Source organism: Lactuca saligna, chromosome 9 (assembly GCF_052625555.1).
Source record: "Lactuca saligna cultivar CGN05327 chromosome 9, ASM5262555v1, whole genome shotgun sequence".
Classification (NCBI taxonomy): Eukaryota; Viridiplantae; Streptophyta; class Magnoliopsida; order Asterales; family Asteraceae; genus Lactuca; species Lactuca saligna.
In genome coordinates, this window is record NC_136425.1 from 73154045 (window position 1) to 73166348 (window position 12304).

The 12304-nt window shown below is 34.0% G+C and overlaps 2 protein-coding genes across 3 annotated transcripts; one reads left to right on the top strand and one right to left on the bottom strand.

Annotated features, from left to right (window-relative positions):
- The first annotated feature begins 4265 nt into the window (after positions 1-4265).
- LOC145015769 (serine/threonine-protein phosphatase PP1 isozyme 3) lies at positions 4266-6333 on the top strand. Its single transcript, XM_078974244.1, has 4 exons — positions 4266-4692; positions 4893-5452; positions 5560-5781; positions 6036-6333. Exons 1-3 carry the CDS (start codon positions 4515-4517, stop codon positions 5746-5748), a joined length of 927 nt encoding a protein of 308 aa, XP_078830370.1. The 5' UTR covers positions 4266-4514; the 3' UTR covers positions 5749-5781; positions 6036-6333.
- A 321-nt stretch (positions 6334-6654) lies between these two features.
- On the bottom strand, positions 6655-11004 carry LOC145015768 (folylpolyglutamate synthase-like). Of its 2 annotated transcripts, XM_078974243.1 has the most exons (17): positions 10886-11004; positions 10739-10780; positions 10408-10553; positions 10236-10301; positions 10020-10129; positions 9847-9907; positions 9560-9649; positions 9389-9445; positions 9210-9270; positions 9073-9119; positions 8912-8989; positions 8667-8831; positions 7634-7885; positions 7481-7559; positions 7247-7405; positions 7008-7153; positions 6655-6940 (listed from the first exon to the last, which is right to left on the bottom strand). In XM_078974243.1, exons 2-17 carry the CDS (start codon positions 10746-10748, stop codon positions 6881-6883), a joined length of 1587 nt encoding a protein of 528 aa, XP_078830369.1. In that variant the 5' UTR covers positions 10749-10780; positions 10886-11004; the 3' UTR covers positions 6655-6880. The 2 variants fall into 2 exon arrangements, with proteins under 2 accessions (XP_078830369.1, XP_078830368.1); XM_078974242.1 differs by having other exon boundaries at positions 10408-10655; positions 10739-11003.
- Between the last annotated feature and the right edge of the window lie 1300 nt (positions 11005-12304).

Genomic DNA, 12304 nt, shown 5'->3' on the forward strand with positions numbered 1-12304 from the left:
TTGTCTATATAAACCATGAAATGAAATGATGTTTCTCGTCATTTCTGATGAATAACAACAATTGTTCAAATCCAAATACAACCTACTACTAAGCACTAAGTTAAAAACACCGATCTTGGTAATAGGTGACGATCACCCATTGCCCATGATAAGGTCCTTGAAATATTATGTAAATACATGTCGAGGTTGGCTTCACTTTACCATACTTTATATTTTGCAAGTACTTTGGCATCTTCGTTTCCAATGCCCCTTATCATAGAAATAAAAGCAAGTGGCCTCCTTAGGATCAGAGGCAGGAGGAGCATCAGAACTAGCTTTTCCTTTGGGTCCATTGCTTGAGGACCCTGCTTGGGACTTTCCCTTCCAATTCTGTTTGGGAGCAGCTTTCCTCTTCTTCCACTTTCCTTGCCCAATAGCCAAGACAGGAGCAACATCAGGAGTGGAGGAAATACTCTTTTTCTTCATTTTATTTTCTGCAATTCTCAACAATCTCTGAAGTTGAGCCAATGTGGTCTATTGGTTGTTTAAATTATAAGTCATGATGAACTGATAATAACAACTGGGCAATGAGTGCAAGACTATGTCAATAACCAATTCTTCATCAGAGTTCACATTGACCTTCAGCAAGCGTTCCACATATCATTACATACATTACAAGTGGCTTGTGGCAGACTCTTTGTCCTTAATCTTGCTGGTAATGAGGGACTTTACCACCTCATATTTCTCTTGACGAGCTCATTGATCGTACTTTTCCATCAAGTCCTTGTTCATCTCATATGGAAAGTAATCCACACAGAACATGTGTAGCTCAGGAGTTATAGTAGCCACCATGATGCATGCCACTTTGGTAGCATCATTGCAATGTCTCTTATACTCAGTTAGTTGTTCAAGAGTAGCTTTTTTCATCAATCTCGACGAGTTCTTTTTTCAAGCACATACTCCTTATCCTCAAAGCGTAAATCCATCTTGATGTTCACATCCAATCATTATAATTGGTGCCATAAAATTAAGGCTAGGATCCAACTAAATAATTAACAATTGTTGGAGGAACCAGAAGCATTATTGGAAGTTGACATCTGAATAGAAGAAGGACAAGTTTTGATTAGATAAGAATAATCCTCAATATAACACCCAAATGAAATATTAAGGCTAGGATCCAACTAAATAATTAACAATTCATGAAAGGGATGCCGTAATCTAACTATAAATTATTTAGAGGTAGGTAAATGATGATTCACCAATTTCACCACGAAAACAAAATTTAACGAATTAGGTTTTAAATGAAATTCCTAGATCTTTTGAGATTCATTGAACTATTCAATGGCATGTTTAATCTCGATTATGCTCTTCCATTTGTGACTGGGATACCGAGGATCACAAACAAGATGTGAATAACCATGCAAATTTGCTTGTTACTCTCGATGTCATTTATCATCCAATCAATGTGTCGGTTAGCCAAATACGTTCCATTAATCAATGATAATTTATGAGACACCCATTACCACCATTTATTAGTCTATATTAGTGTGTCGGTTAACCACACACGCTCCACTAACGACTTTTATAAAGTGTAATATGTAATTTCATGGATTAACATCAAATTCACATTTTTTCTAAAGTAACTAAGATTAGGAATTTGTTGAAAGCATTTAGTTACTTTATTAATTTCATTATACTTATTAATGAGAATTAAGTGTCCTATCAAACCCGTTCAGCTAACGGCCTTCCACCAATCAAGGAAGCGGTGGGTGAGAGTGGACACCTATTCAACTAACATGTCATAGGCAATTTCATTATACTCCATTATAGATCGGCTTCGTGAATGAGGCGTACTAGCAGTTCGACTGACTTGTTTTATACATATAGTAATATTAAACTTTTAACTTTACACATAGTATAAGGTGTATTTTAAACATTTCAAAATACTAGGGTTTTATAATCTTTTAATTTTTTTCGAAATTAAAACACTTTAATTAAATTTAAATGAAATTGATTTAATAATTATCTATTAATTAAACCTTTTAATTAATTTATTAAATCATTTGAGGATTATCCAATTAAATAATCAAAATAATTTAACCTAATCTCTTACCCCTAAATTTCGAAAATATGGGAGGGATATAATAAAATTCTATAATTATCTAGTTAATCAAATAAGACGATAATTACCAAAAATAAGAACTGTACCCATAACCCTAATTTTTGAAATTATCATATCTTGGGGATGAAGACAAGGTTTTCAATCCTTGCCATATATTCGAAAATCCCTAGGGTTAGGAAACCTTAAAATTTGAAATTTTGTAGGCCAAAGGAAACGGTTAAAACACTTATCCAAATTTTCGAAAACTAGTTTCAAGAAACCATAATTTGCGAAAATCCTAAGTCCAAAGGGTTTAATTGCCATAAACCCTAATTGTCAAGTTCAACCAATTGCATCATATTCAATAGCAAACAAACTAAGTCTTTGATACCACTGATGGGTTTGGAGCATAACAAACAATCCCTATGGTTCTTCCTTCTTCTCAATAATTGTCTTCTTACCAACGGCATAGCCTTTAGACGTTGATGAGTCGAACTTTTGTGGAAACCTTCTGGATCCAGATGGTTTCTTGTCACTTCGGCTAATGTAACGTTTTACCATCAAAGCTTCACCTTCGAATACATTAGAAAATTCGTTGTCACTATTAGGGAGTGACATCTTTAAGTAGAGGGCCACATATCTGTCCATGTGAATGTATCACATAATTTCCTTGCGCAAGATATTTGTTTCTTCATAATTACGAAGATTGCCAAACAATGAAAATAGATCCATGGTTGCAATCTTCTCATTATTCTTTAGACAATTAACATGATGTTCCCAACTATCACTCAGTGAGTCCAGAAACTTGAGAACCAAGGTGTTTCTAGTTTTATTTACGTTAAGACGACGTATATTGTTCACTAAGCAATTAAAGCGGTTGAAAGCTTAAGTAAGAGATTCATTTTTCTGTTGGAAAAAGTGCTCGTATCATCGGTTTAGATTGTTCTTGATGACAACCTTAACTTCACCAATTCCTTCATACGCTACTATCAACGTATCCATCATCTCCTTGGCGGATTTGCAATTTTGAATAAAATGGTAGATGTCATAGGGAAGAGTGTTTCCTATGGCAACATGAGCTTTGACGTCAAGAGCAACCAGACGCTTGTCGTCTTCATTGAGCTCATGAGCAGGTTTTTCGACTTCGTCACCTACCTTAATGTTATCCTTCATGGGCTAATACACGGGAACATGCAGATCGTTTTTGATGATATCCATAATGGAATAGTTCATGGTTTCAAGGTCCATCATGGATTTTGACTTTTACATGGTGAAGTTTTTCTCATCAAACTGTGGGTTTTTATGACCATAACTGGTTTTAGAGTAATTGGATGAAGAAGAAGACATTGTTAATCAATATCAGTGAACTGTTGTAATACCAGTTATGAGATCCCTAATAGAGATCGATTAACAGAAAGACAAAGAACAAAAGGTTTATCACAAATGTTTTTCACTAAGAATGCTCTCACCAAGAGAATAAGCATAAAGTCAGGGTTCATGAATTGGTAAATTACACGAACCCTGAATACATGATTTTCTAGTAATAACTAGTCGGTGAAAATCCCTACAAATTAAGGATTTCACCTAATCTATGTAAATACAAAGTATATCCGATATCTTGAAGATATCGGATATGCTAACTAACTATATACATATACATCTACAAAATATCATCACGCTGACACTGACTATGTCAATTAAGTCTTTACGCAGGAGCTCATGAGACGCTTGCATAGATGGAAGTCAACGTAACCTAGTTTTACCTCATCAAATTTTAAGGTTCAACCTTACAATAATGATGTGGGGTATGTTTTGTTTTTTTAGCGACATATTTAATATACTCATAAACTACTCCTTAAATTGACATATGTCTACGACGAAACTTGAACGCTCAACTTCAAGGAAAGATGACAACACCTAATACCGTTGGGCTAGAAGCTCTTCGATGATGTAGGATGGTTAGTATGCCAAATTGGCAAAGTGTGGGTGTGGTGATGAGATGAGTCGATGACAATGATATAACAACTAAAAAGTGTAGTTGTGTGGTGGGTATACAAGAGTGGCATGTGTAATTTTATCAAAGTTTAGGGTCGTCTTTGAAATATTGAAATACTTATTTTAAAGGATCTAAATTTCCACGAAATAATCAACTACTAACCTCTTATATTTATATAACCAGTCACATCATAGCACACTTTTGTTGGCGAAGCCGTCACATTTGAGTCTCACCCTTCCACAACTTGTTTCGTAAAATGGAGCGTTAGTCGTCTTCTTCTTCTTCCTCCTCTCTCTCACAACACAATTATCTACCCATTTCTTCGTCATTCTTAGATTAAACAAATTCAATTTCTAGTTGACCCGTTTCGATTCACGCAGTCTTTCAGCATTTCAAAGAAAATTTCTAGGGTTTTGATTCGTAAACAAACTTTTGATAATGGACCCGGTAGCCCTCGATAGGATAATCGAACGGTTAATTGAAGTTCGATCGACTAAACCAGGGAAGTTGGTGCAGCTCTCAGAGGCTGAAATCAAGCAGCTTTGTGTTGCCTCTCGTGAAATCTTTATGAAACAACCTAATCTTCTTGAACTCGAAGCCCCTATCAAGATTTGTGGTATTTTCTGAATCCATTTCTTTAATGCTCAAGCGTTTAATCATTCAACCGATCTTTGTTGTTTCCGTTTCCTAATTTTGTTTCTGATGATTTGACTTTGCTTTACGCTTTATCTGATCGAGTGTTCGATCGAGGGTTTTCCGCTAAATGGGGATTTTATTTCTAACCCATAATTAACCCCCTTTTGTTTCTGGTTTCAGGCGACATTCATGGACAATACAGCGACCTATTGCGACTCTTCGAATACGGAGGGTTTCCCCCCCAATCCAATTACCTTTTTCTCGGCGATTATGTCGATCGAGGCAAACAAAGTCTGGAAACAATATGTCTCTTGCTTGCTTACAAAATCCGGTACCCTGAAAACTTCTTTCTTCTCCGAGGAAACCATGAATGCGCTTCAATAAACCGGATTTATGGGTTTTACGATGAATGTAAGCGCCGATTCAATGTGAAGCTATGGAAAGCTTTCACAGAATGCTTCAACTGTCTCCCTGTCGCTGCACTTGTCGATGATAAGATCTTGTGTATGCATGGTGGACTCTCCCCTGATCTTTCCGATTTGGATCAAATCAGAAACTTACAGCGACCAACTGCCATTCCCGACACTGGATTGCTTTGTGATTTATTGTGGTCGGATCCTAGTAAAGATGTGAAAGGATGGGGGATGAATGATCGTGGGGTTTCTTACACTTTTGGTCCCGATAAGGTGTCAGAGTTTTTGACAAAACATGATCTTGATCTTGTTTGTCGTGCTCATCAGGTTTTTTTGTAGCTCATTTCTTTTGACTTTTATTTTTAGGTTAAACTCAAGAAACATCAATTTACAAACATTTATTTGTTTAATTTAAAAGTGTTATGGTGTATTAGGTTGTGGAAGATGGGTATGAATTTTTTGCTGAGAGGCAACTTGTTACAATATTTTCGGCTCCAAATTATTGTGGGGAGTTTGATAATGCGGGTGCAATGATGAGTGTGGATGAGAATTTGATGTGTTCATTTCAAATCCTTAAGCCAGCTGAAAAGAAAAACAAGTTCTTGATGTCTACAAAGATGTAAAATTGTCTTCAACTGCCTAGTGTATTTCCCAAGGTTAGCTCAAATCTTATATCTTTTATATTGTTAATTTATTTGTTACAATGATATATGTCATTAGGTCTTTGTCTATGGTGATTAATATAGGTGTATTGTAATGATTCTTGATATTGTTTGTAGTGGTTATAGTATTAATGTCTTTTTGATAGTAATGACATTGACTTAACTACTTTCTTAATGGAAGAATAATTTCATTTTCATTCTATTGTTAGTGTAAATAAAGTTGTGGAAATGATATATTTTTTTGGCAGATAATGTTGGTTTTGGAGAAGAAGAAGAAGAAAAAAAAAGTGGGTGTTGCTCTTAGTTTTATGAAGATTCAATCAACTGTTGCATTTGTGTTGAAACTTGAAAGAAATGATGAAGAATGAGGGAGAAGAGGAGAAAAATTGTGTTTTAAAAGCTACTACTTACTTACTCTATTGAATGTGTCTTGTCTATATTTAGCTTTAGTAGACATTGTGAATGCTTTTCATCATTTTGGAAAATTGCCATTAAAACAAACTTGTAGCTGTTCCATTAACTAATCCAGAGAGGGCAATTTGGGTATTCTTTGTTTATGTCTGTCATCTTGATTTTGTTCAATCTTTTGGGTACACCAAGGATCTTAACATGTTATGAATGAAACCATATGGTGGAAAACATTTTACAAATAAAGTGTTAAATATGACGATTTTGAACTTCGTTATGAGTTAGTTACAAACTCTAATGATTCTTGTAACAAAAAGCATGTCCAAAAATTGTTTTTTCTGACAGGATTTGAAAATTTGAATTCAAATATAAGTATGGAATCTACTTTTTTAACTCAAATTTCACATAAAAAAATTGAAAGAATTGTTTTTTTTTTTTTGCCAACCAAATTCCTTTCGGTTCATTCAAAATCAAATGTTACAGTAACAATTCAAATTTAATCTTACAACTTACAACAACAATTCAAAGTCAAAACCAACAAGAACACAAACTACCAATAAAAAAAAAACCCATCTTATACATGACATACATAATAACTTTCAAAATCGTCCTTTTGCTGTGTATTTTTTTTTTCTCTAGTAATTTCCCAAGTTTGTTAGAATTAAACATAAGGAGACAACAAAAGCTATTTCTTGAGTAATTTAATGACGTCACCCACCAAATGCAATGAACCAGTTACAAGAACCTGATGCAACCACAATACACATATTCAATCAATCTTTAAAATAAATTTAAAAAAAAGGTCTATTTACCTTGAGTCGAACAGATTTATTGTGTTTAGCAGTGTCTCTTAACCACTTAATAGCCAACGGAAGAGATGCAAACACCACACTATTTTCACAGCTTTTAACGACACTTATTTCACTATACTCCGCATTATCTACATTACTACTATTCCCTGAGAATAAATATATCATCATTAATAAGAACACAATGGCATTTACGTAATTTTCAAAACAATCAAGGGTCGTTTTTGGAAATCAACTTGTACCTCTGTCACTAGATACAATATTCTCCCACACCCTTTGAAGTGTTAACTGCCATGACACATCCACTAGAGATTCGGTTTGTGGGAATGAAGAGGTGGTGGACCCCACTTTGGTGTAAAGCGACATATTTGGGACAAATAGCGCCTTATTGAAATTGATACCTGAAAACAGCAACCTACTTTACTCTCTTTTTTTTTTTTTTTTCCTCTACAAATAATGAAAATTAAAATTATTACCATGACCAACACATGTTTTTAATAGCCGAGGAAGTAGCAACTGTGGGTCCCTCACTGACATACAATTGAACAATAATATCTGCATTTTTTTTTATATGAGTTAAATGTTTTTCAACAAATCAACAAATAAAATATCATCGTTTGTCACTTAACCTGTGCTGAGTTTTCATTAGGATTGATAGGGACAATTTCAGAATTATTATTTTTCAACAAATTAGGTTCTTTGATTGCAAGAGAAAACCAATTTCCACAAGCTTCCATGCTTTCAGGGCTGTGGGCCCCATCCAAATAAAACACGATAGATCCTGGATTCTCGATATCAAGTGACGGGTCCCGCATGATCTGGGCCCGTCCTTGTAGGGCTGCGGTTGTCAGCCCTTTGATGAATTGTTGAGGGAGTGAACTCTGTATATCCAAACATAAATAATTGATTTTTTTTTTAATAAAAAGGGTGAATCTCATAAAAGGCCTTATATTTTGTTTTTTTTTCCGCATTAAACCTCAAATTCATTTTTTGCCTGAAAAAGACCTTGCATTTTTTTCATTTTTTCCAAAAAAAACCCTCAATTTTGTATTTTTCTTTCCGAAAAAACCCTCAACCTTCTCAATGCTTCCAAATAAAACCTCAACTTTTTTAGTTTTCTTGAAAAAACCCTCACATTTTACAATATTTTTTCAGGCAAAAAATAAATTTGAGGTGTAATCTGAAAAAAAAACACAAAATATAAGGTCTTTTTTGAGATTAACCCATTCTTTTGGAAAAAAAATGACAAAAAGGGCCGGATAAGAAAAAATGAAAACATAAAAGGTCTGTTTCAAGCAAAAAACTAAATTTGATGTTCAATCCGAAAAACACACACACACACACAAAATATAAGGTCTTTTATGAGATTAACCAAATTTTTCGATCCGACCCTTTTAGTCATTTTTTTCCAAAAAAGCTTGTAAAATGTGAGGTTTATTTTCGGAAAAAAAAAAAACTAAAAACATTAAGGGTTTTTTCGGAAACAGTTACAAGGTTTTGGGTTTTTTTTCGAAATTTTTTTTTTATGGTTTTTTCAGAAAAATTGAAAAAATACAAGGTTTTTTTCAGGAAAAAATAAAGTTTAATCCGGAAAAACCATAAAATATAATAGATTAACCGAAACAAAAAACCCTAAACATTAAACCCTAAAATCAGACTTACAGTCTGGTCAATGGAATCGAATTCCAGATGACCGGTTCTTTGGAGCCACGTTGAACATAACTTGATGGCAAGTCCAGCATTTAAATATTGGTGATCGCCTACAAGCCCAAGATCTAATCCATTCAACAACTTAACATCCAATGGATTTGCTACTTCAAGTGGTACCTATTGTAATACCAATCAACTTTGTTATGAAATCGATAATTTCAAGTTTTAAATATGAAATAAAGATAATATAAAATTACATCCAGCTGTGAAGCCTTTTCTATAAGTACTTCCATAGCTTCATCTGGTTGTGGAACAGTAAATGCAGGAACACCTTTCTGCATAAAATAAGTACACATTAAACTGTCAGCATCATGTCAGATGTAAATCAAGTACAGTTGAATGAGAATTTGGGAAGTACCTTAAAGATGCCAGCTTTTTCCCCTGCTATTAGTGCAAGAGTATCTCCTACTCAAATTTAATAAGACACATTTAATATGTATGTTAGTATGTAGGATTCAAATTGAGGAATAAAATTAAAAAATGTCAAAAACTAACCTAGGATTTCAGTGTGGTCATACCCTAGAGATGAAATACCACATACAATGGGGTTTTGAACCTGAAAAGTGAAAAATCATGTAACATATTTAGATTAGATTTTTTTTACATGTATCTATTTATAACAAATCCCTTTTCACTATTTAAAGTTTAAAGGTAGCATCTAAAAGAGTGCATACCACATTTGTTGCATCAAATTTTCCACCTAGTCCAACCTCCATAATGGCAACATCCACCTGGCATTCAAATGCAAGTTTTGAAGTATGAAATTATTGTTTTTTTGAAGTTTTTCTTTTGTTCTAGAAAGGGAAGGGATTTGATTAAAAAAAAGAAAAAAAAAAGGTACTTACTTGTTCTGCTGCAAAAATCTTGAAACCAAGTAAAGCAAGAAAACGGAATAGATTTGGCATTGGTATATCCATATCATCATTGCATTTCTCCTGCAAATATAAAACAGAATAAATTAAGAAATAAGTTCATTATGGCTTTTGGGGTTTGACAGAAATTAATAACTTGAGAAGAAAAGGGTACAATAAAGTAACTGGAACCATTTATAAAGGTCTGAAGAAGCAGAATGAGTAGTTAATATAAGATATAAATAATTACATTCAGAATGTTTATGAATCAGAAATCATGCCTTCAGTCTATCCCAACACCACCAGAAGTATGCCAAAAACTTCTCTTCAGATATGTCCACTCTGAAGCATATGACCAAAAATTATAGTTTAAAGAGATATAGAAGAAAAAAAAAAGCTTATACATTATAAGTTCATATATGTGTGATGACTATTATGGAGTTGAAAAACTCACCCATCCAGCCGAAATCTTTCTCTAACATCAATAAGGTGAGGAGATGTGAAAAGCCCTGTTCTAAACCCACAATTGCGTAGTATTGCTTCAGTAAATGTGCATGTTGATCCCTACAGAAATTCCAAATATACATCAGCATTAGTGATAAAATCGGCATTACATCTACTTTGAATTGGAGAAATTTTCAAAGTTAAATGGTTAATGATCAATGATTACCTTTCCTTTTGTGCCTGCTACGTGGATGATCTTCATCTTTGAAATTGACTCCTCCAAATCCAGAATCTGTAAGAGAAATCAGATTGCCTTAAATCAGGAGTGCTAATAAGTAATTACACAGTAATTTCATATTCCAAAACGAAGTTATGTGTTAGTAGCAACTAATATCCACCTTGACGTAATCGAAGAGTAGCTCAAATCTATGGCCGCTGTTGCTCGTATCAGCACGACTTTTCTGAGTAATCAGAGACGATAAAGCGTCCATTGCTTCATCATAAGCTGAGACACTACTAGCTTCATTGGATCCACATTCACCATCTTCACCGACACCAAATAGTAAAACTTTTACTTTTAAATCTAAAAGTTTGAAATTGACAAAGTGTGGGATCGAAAACTCGACTTGATTTGCTAATACATCAACTGAATACATGTATTCAAATTGAAGGCTACAGAGATTGAATATCGAAAAAGTGGAGTGCGTAAGAACGAAATAGATAAATTACCTTGTGTCATGTTTGATTGGGCTCTGGCTGAGCTTCAGAAACCTGGATTAAGAACAGAGTGATGTGATTCTGCTGATTATATATGCGAAGAGAGGAATTAATAGAAGTGAAGATAGGGAAATCAATGGAGGTGGAAGAGGAGAAGACCAGAGTGATAACAGACACAAGACGACGATGAGATGAAGGGGTAAGACTGGTTGGTGGGTGGCTAGATTGCAGTTAGGGTGGTGGAAGATTGGCTTGGTGTGGAAGGGAGGAAGGAACGCACTTTATTTGTCCACTACCAAAATATAAAATTGTCACTTTGGATCCATAATGCTACAAAAAGTAGCAGAATTAACCCTAAAGTCCTTTTTTTTAATCAACAAATTAAGGTGGGACACTAGTTTGGAATGAATGTTTTACACATCAATAGCCATTTTATGCATCAAAGGTGGATTTTAGGTATTGATATGTGTATAGTTATAAGTTGTTATAAAATTAAATCTAGAATACAGTGTTAAGAGAGGAAATTGATACAGTGTTAAGAGAGGAAATTAGTAATAATATTCAGTATTTCTTAATATAAAACCAAATATATGGTTAAAATTTTAGTAGAATAAAAAAACCATAATTATAAACCCTAAATGAAAGGAATTTGGTCTTGACATTTAACCGAAAAAATTATACGTTGTTTGTCATATTATTTAGCCCAACAAGACAAGTCATGTGAGCATATATAAAATGACTAGTCTCGGGACTAGTCTAAAATATTGCATATGGACTAAATAAGTGATAAATTGGTCCAAACTATCGATCAGGGTGCAGTCCAACATTTTCAGAGTTTGCGGGTCCCGAGCCAATACCTAATCAGGACTTGGGATTGGTATTCAGGTCTCAAGTTAGACTTGGGTTGCAGCATGTAGTCCGAACTTGCCATAGACTGGTCCAAAATTAACGAAATCAACAAGACTATGTAATCACAAATAAAACAATTGATTCTTTTATTTCTTTATTTGTTGGTTTATAATTATTTTTGTTTGTGGAATTCTTTATTTGATCGAACAATTTAACAATGGTTGTGGCGTTATCATGATTAAATCACTTTGGGTTGAAAGGAAAACCCATAAGGCTAATGTGGTGTCAATAAGATATGCTTACGAGAAAAACTGGAGTAGTGGATTTGTTTGTGAAGAATCTTGACACAGATGCTAAATTGGAGAAGAATTTTGGAAAATTTAGGAGGATTCATTATAGTAAGATTGCCAAGGAGGATTCATTCCTCAATTGGTGTGGATGTAATAACACCATTAACTTCAAAATGAATGGAATGAATACTTCATTTCACATCATTTCTCTCACGAGGCTTTTTTTCTCTTATGTTTGCACCCAATGAGACTTGATAGACCATGGGAAGATTTAAGCCCAAAAACTTAAGTCCACTTTTCACATTAACGCCATCAGACTTAGTAATTTTCAACTAATACCTTAATAGCCTAAATTTTAGCTGCTTCACTTCCATGAAAATCGTTTAATAACATAATTTAATTGAAATCCCAATTAGAACCGGATCCAAAGCGATAAATG

Bases quoted from the DNA above. Each gene is read 5' to 3' on its own strand.
- LOC145015769 (XM_078974244.1), top strand. From the start codon at position 4,515: ATGGACCCGGTAGCCCTCGATAGGATAATCGAACGGTTAATTGAAGTT. The intron at 4,693-4,892 runs GTATTTTCTGAA...TTCTGGTTTCAG, and splicing joins AGCCCCTATCAAGATTTGTG to GCGACATTCATGGACAATAC. The intron at 5,453-5,559 runs GTTTTTTTGTAG...ATGGTGTATTAG, and splicing joins TTGTTTGTCGTGCTCATCAG to GTTGTGGAAGATGGGTATGA.
- LOC145015768 (XM_078974242.1), bottom strand. The intron at 10,302-10,407 runs GTGGATATTAGT...TTTCTCTTACAG, and splicing joins TACTCTTCGATTACGTCAAG to ATTCTGGATTTGGAGGAGTC. The intron at 9,446-9,559 runs GTAAGTACCTTT...TTTGAATGCCAG, and splicing joins AGATTTTTGCAGCAGAACAA to GTGGATGTTGCCATTATGGA.